The sequence below is a fragment of the Habropoda laboriosa genome, unplaced genomic scaffold (assembly GCF_001263275.1).
Source record: "Habropoda laboriosa isolate 0110345459 unplaced genomic scaffold, ASM126327v1 scaffold16, whole genome shotgun sequence".
In the NCBI taxonomy this organism is placed as follows: domain Eukaryota; kingdom Metazoa; phylum Arthropoda; class Insecta; order Hymenoptera; family Apidae; genus Habropoda; species Habropoda laboriosa.
In genome coordinates, this window is record NW_017100130.1 from 622,314 (window position 1) to 638,475 (window position 16,162).

At 33.7% G+C, this 16,162-nt stretch overlaps 1 protein-coding gene across 1 annotated transcript in view; it reads right to left on the reverse strand.

Moving 5' to 3' along the window:
- Positions 1-728: 728 nt before the first annotated feature.
- LOC108572110 overlaps positions 729-16,162 on the reverse strand; it is a 27,457-nt gene continuing 12,023 nt past the window's right edge. Inside the window, exons 6-7 of the mRNA XM_017934339.1 lie at positions 6,539-6,671; positions 729-866 (exon numbers count right to left, since the gene is read on the reverse strand). Coding sequence (XP_017789828.1) covers positions 729-866; positions 6,539-6,671 — 271 coding nt within the window. The remainder of the gene's footprint in view (positions 867-6,538; positions 6,672-16,162) is intronic.

Sequence of the window (16,162 nt, forward strand, 5' to 3'; positions counted from 1 at the left end):
GCTCTTTCCTCCCAGTTTTTCAATTGTTCAGTTGACTAATAAAAGTTCTCTGTGATTGGTAAACAGTGAACCGAAACAAAGCAATGAGCTAGAACATAGGCAGTTAAAAAACATATCTCCACTAAGCCTACGCCAGTATCATTGTGTCATTCTAACCCTGATGGGGTAAGCTGCAATGCTTATGAAACGTCGGAATATTTCTTCCATAAGGACACGGCTTACACTCGGAAACCTCAACAGTAATAACTGGTGTAATACCGGGCCGAGAAAGTCTCAAATCTACAATTCTTTTCTTCCATTTTTTTTTTCTTGCTTTCTTTATTTATCTGTTACTTTTATATTGTAACGAGTAACTCAAGCCCACGAGCTGGTAAGTCTCCCCACCTCGCGCAGTGGTTCCTTGGTGGGGCAATCTGTGTAATGCAGAAACCACACATTCCGTGAGAATAGTAAATTCGTCTAAAAATAAGGCGGAATTAGGTCCGTACACAGAAACACGCTATGCAAAGATGGAAAAATGGCTAACGACACTTCACCTTTGACACTCTCGAAGCCACCATCTTAAGGTTTTTGGTGGCCCACGCTAACATCATGTGGATACATTTCAAGACGAGGGATACGATCTGAATCTAAAATGCCAATGTTTTGAAGTTCATCGCTATATGCTATTCAAATTTGAAGTGTCCCGTGTACTCTCTTTGTCACGCGATGCTACATACATAACTCGTCTAGCAGGTGTGACCGTTTTGGCCAATAACAAAAATACATGTGCCCTGCTTTTGTGATTGTGTAAGAGAAGGTGGGCCTATTACACTATAATCAATCAGACCCACATTCTTTATGTTAGCCAACTTCTCATATCTGCACTATATTTAAATCAAACGTACCTAGGAAGCATGTTACATTTAAGTTAACATTTTTTACGTTAAAAATTTATATACTGTGCAGTAAACTTCGGTAAATGTAATATTTTCTACACTAAAGTTCAACATAAAAATTTATTTATAACTTACGTGCACTACAAACAACTTTTTGCATTAACAAAAATTGTTCCCAAACCTAAAACCCTCCCGAGTAAAATGAGAAAAAGGATTATTCATACGAATACCACTTTCATAGATAAAAATTCATTTATGTGATAAAACTGCGTTAAAACTAGCGAAAATTAGCAATTTTATTTAACAGTAACTTCTTAGCTATAGAATTTCACGAGTATATTTATATCTCAGCTTTTGATTAGAATGATTATCCGAATCAATTGCTTAAAAACAGATATTTCTACGTAAAAATCAAAGATACTACTTCGGACATCCACCCTATCCAAGCTGGTGTACCACAGGGAAGTGTATAGTAGTCTGTTTACTGTCAGTAGTGGAATCGACCCGACATTTTACTGACACTTGTGGAATCGACCCTACATTTTTTTTTTTTTTTTTACGTGGATGTAGGCCGACCCTACATTTTACCGGTGTTAGTAACATTTCACTGACACTAGTGGAATCGACCCTACATTTTACTGACACTTGTGGAATCGACCCTACATTTTTTTTCTTTTTCGTGGAGGTAGGCCGACTCTATGTGATAAACAATTGGCAACCAAACGGTCGCTCTCCCTCTACATTCGACGGATAATGTGTACAGGTATTTAATGTATTCTTTTAGCAATTTGTTTTTGTAATTCATCCAAAGCGATATATTATGAAATTAAATTAATCACTCAATAAGTATTAACATTAGATTGTTTCCTCGATATGGCCATGGTGGTCATCAGTGACTGGAGTGCCTCAAATGTTTAGAATAATTAAAATAAAATAAATGTTGTCAACTAAAAATTTTGAACGTCATAGCTAGCTAGACATTATTTTAAATTGAAAAAAAAAATTATAAAGTATAATACTACAATCTTATGCTTAAAATGTATTTTCTTGTGGCCGCCTGACAGCAACCTGTAAATCTGGCGTGACAGTCAACGTGTTAATAAGTAAATGTTGTTCAAATTATGTCGTGTTTGATGTCATTTTCATCGGAAAAATCTCATCAATATGTTAAGAAAAATTTCGGGATAAAAAAACGTAAAATTAAAAAAGTCGATATTTAAATCGCTTGGTTGCCTCAACTCAGGTCTCATCCTTATCTTTTATTCGCTGTCCTTGTCTACGTTCGGCAAACTACAAAGGGGGGCGCGAGGCTTGGAAATGTAGTCCCCGATTCTACGAGTGTCAGGTTTAGCTTCCTTGCGGTCTGACACTTCTGGAGAATATACTGTACTTGGTCCACTACTCTACACTATTTACACAGCCGATATTCCCACTGACCCACACCCAAATCTTTACGTTTGCAGACGACACTGCAATATTGTCTATACACAACGATATCAACATTGCTACCTGCAAACTACAAAACTACATCACCTCATTAGAAAACTGGCTATAATCCAATAGAATTAAGGTAAATGTCACGAAATGTACTCATGTTATCTTTACATTACGAAAAACTACGCAGGCAGTCAGCCTGAAACTGAACCACAACAGTATTCAGCAATCTACAACAGTCAAATATTTAAGACTGATAGCAAATTGACATGGAAAAAGCATATATAGCAAAAAATAAAACAGATTAAACTACTAAATTAAAATATGTACTGGTTAATGTCTAGAAAGTCCAAACTCAGTAAAAATAATAAAATGCTGGTATACAAAAGCGTAATAAAACCAACATGGAGCTACGGAATCCAACTTTGGGGAATGGCTGCCAAGTCACACATTCAAAAAATGGAAAGCTTACAATCAAGAATTCTTCGTGCAATCTTGGACGCATCCTGGTATGTCCAAAACGATAACATTCGTAAAACATTAAACGCCCATTCAGTGCAAGAAGAAATAATACGACTTTCCAAATCACACAAGATCAGAATCGAAACCCATACGAATCCATCCACAACAAATTGTTACAAAGAAATAGCCAGAAGACTAAAGCGAAAACACCCATTGGACTTATTAAATTTACCAACTATACAACCCGATAAATAACCTATAAGAAACCTGTAAACATCATGTAGATATCCTATGCATCCTACAGTGCTTGCCGTTAAATGTAAACGGAAGACAATAGTTATAATATAACTATTTGTAAATATTTATATAAATAGGAACAAATAATAAAGTGGAGCATAAAAAAAAAAATCAATTGGTAAATTCTTGTTCATTCGTGCAAGAAGACCCTATACGTTAACATTAAGAATTTTGCATAATGTATTATGTCCCCAATTATTTTGTGATACTTCAGAAATCCCGTGCAGTACAAACCAAAATGTTAGGCTTTATTAAACACACGAAGGAACTTCAATTTTGGCCAAACTTTTATTATGCAAATTATTATAGATACTTTAATATATAACCGGCACAAATATTGAATCATAATTCAACAATAATAACTCATAATTTTAAAAACATAATTGAATAGTGAAAGAAGTTAACACTAACTAAATACATTAAAATTTAGAACAATTGAAAAAAAGAATAGATTCAGAAATATTTTACTTTATTAAATACCGTTTTTATTGAAAAATATTCAAATGCGTGACAAAATATTTTGACAGTGAATACTTGGATCCATATTTAACACTAGAATTACCAGCCGAGTCAAAATGACCCGTTAGTGACTTTCCAAAAGTGAAGTTTTATGTAAGTAAACCGTGATTGGAAAATTCGATTCATATCGATACAAATGGAAGCATATATGTAGAAAATAAATTCGGAAAGTTACAAACGATAATACTTACCAGTATTGAACATTCACGTTTCTTCGAAAGATGCTAATGTGACATTTCGAACCAGTCGGTAGTTCTAAATAGCCAAGCATATTGCACGGGCCTGTAACGTATACTACTACAGCGTTCCCTCCACCGTTCTCCCCGAAAATTTTGTCCATACAGGCTCGAGTTGCACACCCTTGTTACAGGTTATTTAAGGAGATAAGTAGATTGATGGATTATTATAATGCAAGAGAAACTACGTTGTGCTTTACCTATCAACCTACCAATGAAACCATAGATAGCGTCAAATTTGACTTATTAAAATTTTATTGTTTGCGTCCTAAAAGAACATAGATTACTTACATTTAACAAAATTTAAGTAACCATTAAATTTTGAAAAAGATATGAGTGTGCACAAAGGTATCTTTTATCATTAAAATGAGAGTGAATAATTTTATTGCTATTTTCGCGCCTTTACAAGTAACAGAAGTAGTAAAATTACACACTTTTTTACGTTCAGCTTCACTTTTTGTCTCCAAAAAGTAAAGTATAGTAACTTTTTATAATTATAAAATTCCTCTTTTCTTTAGCAAGGTAATAGTTTATTGGTATAACATCCTAGAAGTAGACTGGATTAATTATTTTCTAACCAAATTTATTGATTTTCTACAATGCTTATATTCTCACAGATAATCACCTGATGAAAACAGTGATTTTTTGTGAAACGAAACATCTTTACCCTCGGTATTTAGACTAAAACCAGTTATTCATGACAGACTTCTGTCCCGATTAAATATTAACAATTCGTAATTAACAACTCTTATCAAATACATGATAGATTTTTGTTTAAATATATATTTCATTTGTATTTGTCATATGGATTCGTTCTATTTAATCAACGTCAGCACATGATTATACGTGTATTTTGCAAAGTGTTTGACGCAACTGGGCAGGGCTGCATTTTTAAAACAGTTAGAGATAAGAAAACATTTGAGGGGACAAATACAAATTAAATGGTGTTATATATTTTATATTTCTGCATTATTTTTATGCATTTTTGTGCCTATCGGTTACAAAGTGCAATTGCACTCTTTTTATAAATGGAACTATGTAATCTTTTTGCATAAATCAATTCTTTGGATTATGTTACGTATAAAAGTATTAGACGAAGATGATCGAAAAATCAATAATTCACGAGATATAAATAAACAAACAAATAATATTAAGACTTGAATAAAAAAATATTCACAATATGGTGGAAAATTTTTTGACACCTAACTCGAAAATTATGTGGAAGGGTGAACCGGGCTGTGCTTGTTAGATAAGAGAATGCATAAAGGTACTTATATTTTACTACGAAAGTTGAAATATGTCGTGAATTAAAATGACATAAAAACGGGTATATTTCTTGTTACTCTTGTTTAATCCACACAATACTCATCGATATTTGCGTGTATCGTGCTCTTCCTTAAATTCATTTCACCCTTCAGGGATTAAAATGGCTTCTTAATGAGAAACGTTACAAATTATGAAGAGTCGTTAACAAGTTTCGAATGACTTGTTCGGTAGATAAGTGAGTGAAAATCAATTAAGCCACCAGGTATAAAATGGGACACGAGCTGAATGTGTGATAGATCGATATTGCCGTTCTCGATGTCGACAATCTATTTCTCTCGGAAAAGAATCGGCTTTCGGGAACCATATGCTCCACCAGCCGTATGGTACGATCCTGAAAACGTTCCATTTAGTCACTTTTTCACTACTTTCATAAAATGCGAAATTTAAAAGAACATTATAAGGCGTAAATAATGCTTGCATGTTTTTAAGTACCTATATATTTTAAATATGTGCGTGTGAAATTATGTAAGTTTAAACTTTATATTAGAATTATTAAGCTTATTTCTGTAATGACGATGACTGAAGCTAGAGTTTAAATGTTAACGAAAGCTGAGAACTACATACAATAATTTCAGAAAGCTGGAAACGATAAATAAAACGTTTATAAAATATACAGGCTGTTTCGATTAAACATTCCCTCGTGAATTCACTTTAAACTTTACTTTTTTCGTTATTACTAAAAGATTTTGTTGCTCAGTTGAAATCGCCTTTGACAGAAAGAAATAAGACAATAAGAGTTCTGCCAGAAAATGGTGCATGAAATACTAAGGCAGCGTTTAAAATTTTTTATTTAAATAAAGAAAAATTAATAACTGACCAATTATGAACTTAACGTTAGTAGCTGTAAAATAGTAGTTATAAAAAGACCAGTAACAGTTACTTTATTTTTATTTCATATTCAGTGGCCGCTAGAATGCACATCGTTCGTGTCAACAAGTACTTATATACATACTTATCATTTTTCGTCTTTTTCTATGTAAACATTAATAGTAAGCATTAGTTATTGGATAACATTATTGAAGAGAGCATAAAACCATGGTGTAAGAGAATGATGTTTGTACAACCTTAAAAGAAATGTAACATATGACAAATCATAGTAAACAATTCAATTTTACCAAATATTTGGGAATAACAATATCAGGTAGAAAACTTTTATAGTTAGGTAACAATGGGTTGTATGATAAAAGGAGTAATAATAGATTTGTTTGTAAATAGTCATCAAATACAAATTTCATACAGCTTCAAACGAAAATAATGTTAATTCGTACAAAAACAAAAATAAATGAAACAACGTAATATCAACTCAAATGAGTTTGAAAAATAATTAAAGCAAGGGATAAATTCAGAGAAATTTAACGAGTAATAAAAGTGGAAGAAAAATCTTACCGCATTGAAACTTTCTAAATTTAATGTGTAGATTTTGCAAGCCGTTAATTTAAGAGATGTTAAGCTTTTTGATAACATTATTATCAGAAGTTTTCTGCAATTATATGACGATTCATACCATTTGCCATTTGTCCTGAAAATATATATTTTCATTTAAATCCTTCCCTATTTGCACTACAATTTATGTAACAACTGTAAATCCTAAAATTCTATATCGCATATTATTATACTCTTTCATTTTCTCGTTACAATTATAATAAATAGTCATTCTTACAACAAAATAAATTATCATTATTCCATAATAATTCCACTAATAATGTTAATGCGACAATTAAAAGTGGCATCTACATTATTTCAATATAAAAAATGGTGTATTGACTGGCAAAGCAAACTTGAAGCTTCAGGGGGGGGACTTAAGGTCTAGAAGTAAGAGATGTAAGTGAAATTGTGACGTCTCGCTGTCAATCAGTCAACAGTGATAGAATAGAGTCATGGCACTTCTATGAATGGTAAGCAACGATCAAACCTCGCATGAGCAGTAGGTTGGTCCTTATTTTTCGACCACCGATATTTTTTTGTCTTACCCTCTTAAATTATGACACTTGGTGAGAAATGATATGTGCAAAATTTTAGTGTGATAGACAACAGGGGCTCGTACCGCATTTGAGTTAATATTTTGAAATTTTAGCGATTTCACGTTAGTTTTGAACATAATCGTATTTAGCTATTTTGGAAATATTAGTAATATTTTTGAATAAAAGTAAAATGTCTTAGATGCATAATAATAATATTTATGTGTTACTTCCAGAAATATATACAAAATCTTTGAATTTTATTTAGCATTAGGTTTAGCATGTAACGCGGCGTCTGAGTCACGCTGCTACATGAGTCAACTAGCAAATGGAAGGAATTAGAGATTTATGTATATTTATGGCAAATTTATATATTGAAGCTTGGTTTAATGCTCCAATTCCTGCGGTAGCTCCACGTCAGGATTTACGATTTTTGCAAGAACATTCTGAATATAAAAAAATTGACGAAAACCCAAGCCGGGTAAGACTAAACAAATTTCGTGGGCATTTGTGGTATCCGACGCCAGAACGTGCAGCATTATCTTTTTTTGACACAGCTTTATCGTTTAATATAAAAAGACGAATAGTATAAAATTTGGAAAATACAGATAAAGAAGTTTCATTAAAAAATGTTATTTTAAAAGATATGGAAAATATTGCTAATACCGGTATAGACAATTTCATTTCAGCAGAAAACCGGAGATTTTTCATTAGATTTAATATAGATATAAATTTTTTACAAAAAGACCCATCGGTTTAGGAAAACGATTATTCGTATAAAGCAGGGTTAGAAATAGTACAAAATTTGAAAATAGTTAATGACGTTGCAGAGCGAGGCGCAAAGCTGATATCCGAATATAATAACATGCTAACAAAGGACGAAGAAAATTCACAATACCTACATATACAAAGTGTCTGTTTTATCTCAATATTAGGAAAAAAATGTTTTAACAAAAGTTGTTTGGTACGAGGGGGAAAATTATGTGGTGTAAATATTTTTTTTGTACCGGGTATGGTGGGGGAGATTTCAAAGTCAGTTTAATTTTTTTAAATGGAATGCTATATTTTTTTATACATAATATGATAGTGTATGTTAATTAAACTGACTTTGAAATCTCCCCCACCATACCGGATACAAAAAAAATATTTATACCACATAATTTTCCCCCTCGTATCAAACCTTTGTTAAAACATTTTTTTCCTAACATCACTTCCTTAAAAGATATTTCACTGTATTGAGATAAAACCGACACCCTGTATGTTACAAATATTAAAAGAGTTGCGAAAATGCAACTAAATCAAGTTTCACAAAAGACATATGTTAACAAACATATTATTTTAATTTATATTATGTGCGTTTTCTGTTTAATCTTCATTATATATAGCTATAAGTTAAGCTTTAAAAATGCTTTGTTCATCACTGTACAAATAATTACAACTTTAATTAAGAACTACTTATATAATTATGAGAAAATAGCAAATAAGCAAATTTTTGTAAATATAGAATATTGTAGATCATGACGCCTATAACTACATATAGCAGCTTAGACGCTACGTTGTCTGCTAATTTTAAAGTTAGTAAAACTCAAACATTCTGCATATATATTGAAGCAATAGATAAATATTATTATTATACGCCTAATAAATTATGTTTATATTAAATACTATTCACTAATGTTTCTAAAATAACCGAAGAAAATTATGTTCGAAATTAACGTGAAATTATGAAAATTTGAGAATTTTAACTCAAATGCGGCTTGAGTTCCCGTTGTCCAATCGCTTTCAAATTTTGCACATATCGTTTTCTTGATATAAGACAAGAAAAAACAAAAAATTTCTGACTCCGCGATTTTCGAGGCGCGGATACAGTGGCTGTCGATCTGTGGTGGCATGCATTTTTTCATTTTATTCAAAAATTTTAGAATGTCACAAGTAATTTTTTAAAACGCAGAAAACTATTTTTATTATTCAGGAATAACAAAAAAATATTTTGTTTTCGTTTTTTTAAATCTTAGAAAATATTAATATATTTTGTGACGTTTCCTTTACAATAATAATTTATTGTATGTCAGTCATTTGGAAATTAATATCTGTGCCATTAAACGTTTGTCTTACGCGCCGACCCAGGTGAGAAGACCAATCTTTAGTTTCCTGTCTCTTATCAGCGTGCTACATTATCGACAGCTCATTGAAACTTATTAATCTATACTATTTACCTACACCGCAACTCTTCCTCAAACAGCGGCAATGTAAGATCGAAGAGTAGTGAGGATGGACTGACGGACTATGTATTTTCCGCTTATTTAATCTGGCGACAACGTCAGAAGCACAGACGAGGTACAGAATAGATCTATCACCTAATACATTTTTTTATCCTATATCAGGAGGACTGTAAGTGCTCTTACCATTTGCGTGTTGCTTCTAACGTTACCGATTCAGTACAGAATAAGATTACAACATTAGTAGTGGCTAGAATTGGAATTAAACGTAATTATAAAATTACGAATAAGAAATTAACGTACACCTAACCCCCGATTTACATGGTACTTTTTTCACACGATTTCGCTTTTACACGGTTTTCAAAATAACGGATTTTCAAAAATATAAACTGTTACAAACAAAAATTTACGCTGCGCGCATATATATATACAGTAATTTTTTTGTGCACAGAAAGCATGCATATGGTAAGATAAAGTTTGTTACCGACGCAGCTATTTTCGCCTTCATCGATTGCTTAAAGTACGATCAATGTTTAATTCAATATGAGGTCTATAAAGATCTAACCAAAATCCAAACACAACTGTTAATTACGGATTCATTACCAAGTCTCTCCGATCTGAAAGTGTCACTAATTCATCAACCATCGAATCAGAATCACCTCAAATACTGTCGACTGATGAAAGTGAAATCCCACCAACCAGGAAGAAAAGATTAATAATTTATGATAGTGATGATAATAATTAAACCTTTGGACTAATTTTTTATGAATTTTGTATTTCTGGTATCTTTAAAGTGAATTACATATAGCTTTATATATGTATTTGTTATTTCATGAATGGACTAATATTTTTCTTTTTTCATTTGTATTTTATTTTTATTTTACGTTGAAATAAATTAATTTAATTAAATAATCGACTAAATTATGCGCATTTTGTTTTTTTTCTCTATTTATACGGTTTTCCCAAATATGCTTTCCCATTATATGTATGTATCTTTATACACATAAAAAAGGAATTTTTACATCTGTCAATTTTACCATCTTTGATGGTTGGATTGTCATTAGGTGCAAGATCTATCCTGTATCGTCTGTGGTAACAGTATACACACAACCAATATCGATCGTTTTGCGCGATGCAGTTCTTAAAATGACCGTTCTTAAGCGTAGAGTGCGCATCAATACCAATAGTTTTGAACAACGTCGGTATTTCAGATTCTATGATAAAAAGTCCTATAAGATGATTAGTCTGCCCTACGTCTCGTCTGTGCCACTACAATGTACAAAAAATGGATTGGTAATGGATTGGTAAGATCTTCCACGTTAAAATTAAACTAAACATATCTTCAACAAAATTATTTGAAGTTAGTATGATAAATAAAATATGTATATAATTTTATTTGTTAAATGAATTCATTCATCTGCAAATTCACATCAATGTTTTGAAAGTTACTGTGATCAGAAATAATTCGGACTTTTAATAACTTTGTACTTCTCTATATAAAGAATCATAGACAATCAACTGTGTTAAAAAGAGCAGGTACACTTTAGAAATCAAGACGATTCTTTCCAAAACATGAACACATTCTACAAATAAGATTCTTCAAATGACAAAAAATCTGTAATTTCCAATTTGTAAACAAAATTGTCCCTGTTAAGGTCCATTTACTTTCGTATCAATGCCATCTGTTACGTATCAGTAATGAGTATTCACACATTTCAGTATTCATACAGTTTTTAGACAGTGTGGAATTCAAAAGAATTGTAGAAAGATTACACGATTATTTATTTTTCAAACAAAATTGGAAAATTTGTAACATATAAAAACATATTAACTTTACCATTTCCACTCATTTCTTTTCCTATGTTATTTCATTTTCTCAGCTTGTGTAAACCGTACACATGCAGCTGCGGACAAAAGTTTCCGAACGACAGCGTTTTTCGTGTTTAATTAAATTTTATATATTTCTTTTGAAGTTGTGGTAAGAGAGTAATTACGTACAACAATAGAGAATTTAACGATCTACAAGAATCACTACACTAAAGCAAGTTTCTAAAAAATATATTTGCTATCTTACATTTAACTTGTACATATTTGAACAAAATATAGCATGACAAAAGTTTCCGAACAATTAAAATTGGTTGAAGTAAGGAACTATAGTTACCGAATATACTGTTTGTAATAAAGTTGGTTGCAACTAAACGTACACAGAAACAAATACTTGTTACGGGTTACGCTTGTTGTGTCCTCACACGGAGCGTAATATTGGGTTGGGTTTGTGGATCGGTCAAAACGTTCACCGTATGAGAGTGATACGTTGTTGACAACAAATCCGACAGGATTGGAACCTTCGGCGTATGTGGTTAATACGTCGTTCTCCGAAGGATGGAATGGTTTGGAGTTTCAACGTGTACGTTGACGACAAGGGGTTTGTGATGGACCGGTCAGAACATTCAACGTATGTGGTTAATACGTTGTTCTCCAACAAGTCCGATAGGATTGGAACCGTCGGTGTATGTGGTTAATACGCCGTTCTCCGAAAGGTGGAAAGATTTGGTGATTGTGAGGACAGTACGTACCGTACTGTCGGATATACCTCGATCGGTAAAGATACATCCTTTGTGAGTTTAACTGTTTCGTTACTAATGTTACAAGGAGATGGTTAATTGAATATAGGCTGAGCAATTCTATAGTGACTATATTCTAATAATATTCAAGGAGTTTACAATAAGTTTACAATGGTTTAAAGATAAATTATAATGGTTGATTCTTGGCTGAGCAAGGATCTTCCTTCTCGACTTTACACGGCGAGTACGCGGGGACGTTGTAGACAAGTATGTCTAGTTGACACTTACGAGTTTAGTATTATACTTGGTTGCTTGAAAGGGAATTGAGCCCGATCTTGCTTGTGTCAAACGGCGACTATACAGATACTGCTCTACTTTAAAGTTCAGGGTAACTCTGAATTGTGACTGCCCCAGAGCATCGGAAATCATGCCCTTATATACCCAAAAATCTGTATTTTTTGATGGTGGGGGCCCTAATTTTCCGATGAGAACGAAACGCGTTCGTTTACTTTATCTCAAGGGGGTGAGCTCTAGGCGGATGTCTCGGCGCCGCCGTATCGGCTAGTCTGCGTACGTAACATACTAATAATTTATTTGAAATAATTTCAAATAAAATTGAATCTTTGGTAGTAAGGCTTCGTGAGAGGGATAATATGTCGATTGGAGCAATTTCGGAACACCGTAAACTTATCAAAATCAGCAATTTTTTATATTTTGAAACGCATAAAGGATCCTCGACCAATAAATTAAGGAAGTCAACCTCGCATAACTAGTGTAAGGTTAATTACATTAATTAGATTATATTGAGTAACGGGAAATCAATAAATAAGATAAACTAACTACAATTGAATAAACTCATGTTTAGGACGGACCGAAAAATAGTACGGAAATCTGTAAAGAATCCTATGTTAGCAGCTCCTGAGATTCGCGAGGGTATTGAATTATTTGATATCAGGGTACGAACGCTTCAAAGACGGCTTAGTGCAGCTGGCTTACACGGAAGACGCCCCGCGAGGAAACCATTAATTTCTAAAAAAAAATGTGAAATAACGTTTATTGTTTGCACGTAAATATGTTAATTACACAGTTACTGATTGAAAAAAAATATTGTGGAGCGATGAATCTAAATTTAATCGGTATTCGAGCGATGGGAAAGGATACGTTCGCCGTCCAATTAATAAACGATTTGACGTAAAATACACGCAAGGTACCTGTTCCATCGCGCAGGTACGGAACGCATGGGGTCTTCGTTGACCGGGTTTATGGCACGCTCGCACGAGAAGGTTATTTTTGAGAACAAAGACGCTTCGTAGCTCCGCGAAAAAATAAGTCATTTCTTACAGAACAATGCCTTTAGAATTTCGACTTTTCCGCGTCCTCAATAACCGAAGACGTGTCATAAACCAGGTATTCCTGAAGGGTCAATCCACACGCGCGTATAACGGCACTCTCGGCCGAGGGTTGACCTGGCGGGAATTTCCGACACGTCACCGAAGGACAGCGAAGATCCCACGCACCCGCAGGTAGGGCCCCACTCCTTCCAAGGAAAAGCGCGCCAAGGGCGCAATGGAAGGGTGAGTGCCACTCAAGGGGCACGTTGATTGGTAATTTGTGCGTACGTGAAAAACCAATCAGCGTGCCTTCTTGCACTTGGCGGGGGAGTCACGGAGGACTCCAGAAAAATTCGGAATCGAGAGACATTCGCAAGGAGTCACTCGTGTGAACAACACACACACACAGTTAAGTACAATTCGAGTCTTTGAAACAAAGTCGTCAATCGTTTCGTGACGCACTCTACGTTTTGCTACGTATCAGCAAAACAAATTTGAACTAGTTACCCAAGATTAATTTGGCGGGTAACAGTCGCGACCGCGAGCTTCCTTTTGAACATCGCAAAAGAACGCGACGCGACAGTACCGTTAAATTTGGCGGCGGAAATGTAATGGTTTGGGGTTGTTTCTCGTGGTACGGCATTGGTCTTCTTTATCGTATTAATGGTAAAATGGAGCAATTACAGTACTGAAACATCTTAGAAAATACTGTAGTATCGGGGCCTCCATACCCAAATAGGAAACCGACAAGTGACAAGGGAGAAACATTTTCGTCGGTTCCTACAATACAATGTTGCTTGACAACGATCCCAAATATACGGCTAAAACAGTTAAAGCATGGCTGAAATATAAAAAGATTAATGTTTTGGATTGGCCTGCACAATCACCAGAATGTAACCCCATAGAAAGTCTATCGTAAAGATAATTTAAGAAAAAGAAAGAGAAGAAAAAAAAACTTTTTACTCCTGCTGGATTCAAACCCTAGCTAAACGTGTGGTAAGCAAAAACACTACCGCCGAAACCACGGCACCTTCTTAGATACATACAAAGTACTAGGTTCTAGATTCATACTAGGAACTAGGTTCATACAAATGTTTAAATTAAAATTTCTAACAAACGAAGGTCCATTGGTGTACTACAACTTCCACATAGGGCCATTCCAAAAGCGATTTCCACACCTGTGCCTTCCCCTTGTGAGACGATTTATTTGCAGAAATACATACAGTAGTGCACACATAAGCGTTCGCAGTCGGGACCGAATGCGGACGCTTAAGTGGGGAGATGACTTCTGCAAATTTAACTAAAGAAAAGAGAGGAGATGTGGCTGAGTGGGATACCGACATATCAAGTGTCAGTTGCTCACATTCAGGAGTCGATATCGAATTACTTTGTTTCACTCGACACGCTCGAACTCCACTCCAAAGTCCCATTTGCAAGAATTGGTAGGGATAGCGACGGACGCTTAAGTGTGCAAAAATGCTGACGCTTATGTGTGCACTACTGTATATTGAAATTGGGATTGTTGATCGGAATCATATCTGAGAAAATTATTTAACAGCATGTCAAGAAGATGCCAGGCTGTTATTGACTGTTAATGCTTTTTATTTAAATCGTTCGAAAATGTGTTGGATTATTACTAATAATAATGCGTCAGCCAGTAAGCAAAAATGTATTGTGTTTATAAATGAGAAACACTGCTAGTGAAAGAAACGTAATAGACTGATGTATTCTTGGTCTCTTTTTCTTAAATGTGCAACAGAATTTCAGTTGTGCCCTTACGTTTTTGTTTCCTTACACTTCGCTACGAAATTCGAAGAGTAAAGACGTCCTTCCGCGCCATACAAATAAAACACATTTAAGAAAATTTACAGTGAACGCTATTTATTAAACCCATTATCCAATAAAATGTTTGTCTTATCCTATATTTTGCTCAAATATGTATAAGTTAAATATATTTTTTAGAAATATGCTTTAATGCATACTCTTGTAGATCATTAAATTCTCTGTTGTTGTGCGTGATTACTATTTTTTCACAACTCCAAAAGAAATATATAAAATTGAACCAAATACGAAAAACGTTCGGAAACTTTTGTCCGCAGCTGTAAGTACTTTCGAATGGATATGTCATAAAATACAGTATATTATTCTGCCACACCAACTCAATCTATTGTTCATCTTCAGAAGTATAAAATATAACACGAACATAAGTGAAATATGAAAATACATATTTATTGGAAAAATAGCCGAGAGTGCGTTAGTGTAAACGTAAAAATACTGTTCCCAATAAATTCCAACTGCACTTCATGGATACGTAATTGAAATTGGAAAAATAAAAGCTGAGCTTAATATTTCGTAAACACGCACATTGAAAAACAAAGGAACAATATTTTTGACTTTATTTTCTTTTAGACTTTGCTGATCTGATTGCGGCATTAGGATGATTCCACCTCAAATCGAACACTTTCAGACGCCGACATCAGGGATTTTGTTCCAAATGAAATATAATATAGTACACGTGAAATTGGGGGGAGGAGGGTTGTCATCATTTAATTGGTTTCAAATGTGTTTAAAAAATACGGATCTTTAAATTTTACAATTTTTGCCCATCTTTATAAAAACGGGCTGTGCTTATCAATTGTTATCTCTGAAACTATTGGTCGAATTGAGCTTTTTTTTTTAAATTTCAATCTAGAAGGATGACCCTATTATAATGATATTTTTATTATTTTTGAAAAATTATAAACAAATTCTTACTTTGTAAATTTCTCTGTGATAGGCTAGAGGTGTTCAAATTAAAAAAAAAATATGGTCACATTTCTTAAAATTCTACCTACAAAATGAGCCCTAACGCAGGTTAGAGAGTTTAAAATGAGCGTTACAACACGGAAAATGACTGGTGTACCCCCGTTTTAGATAAGCGGATCTCAGGGGCCGCGAC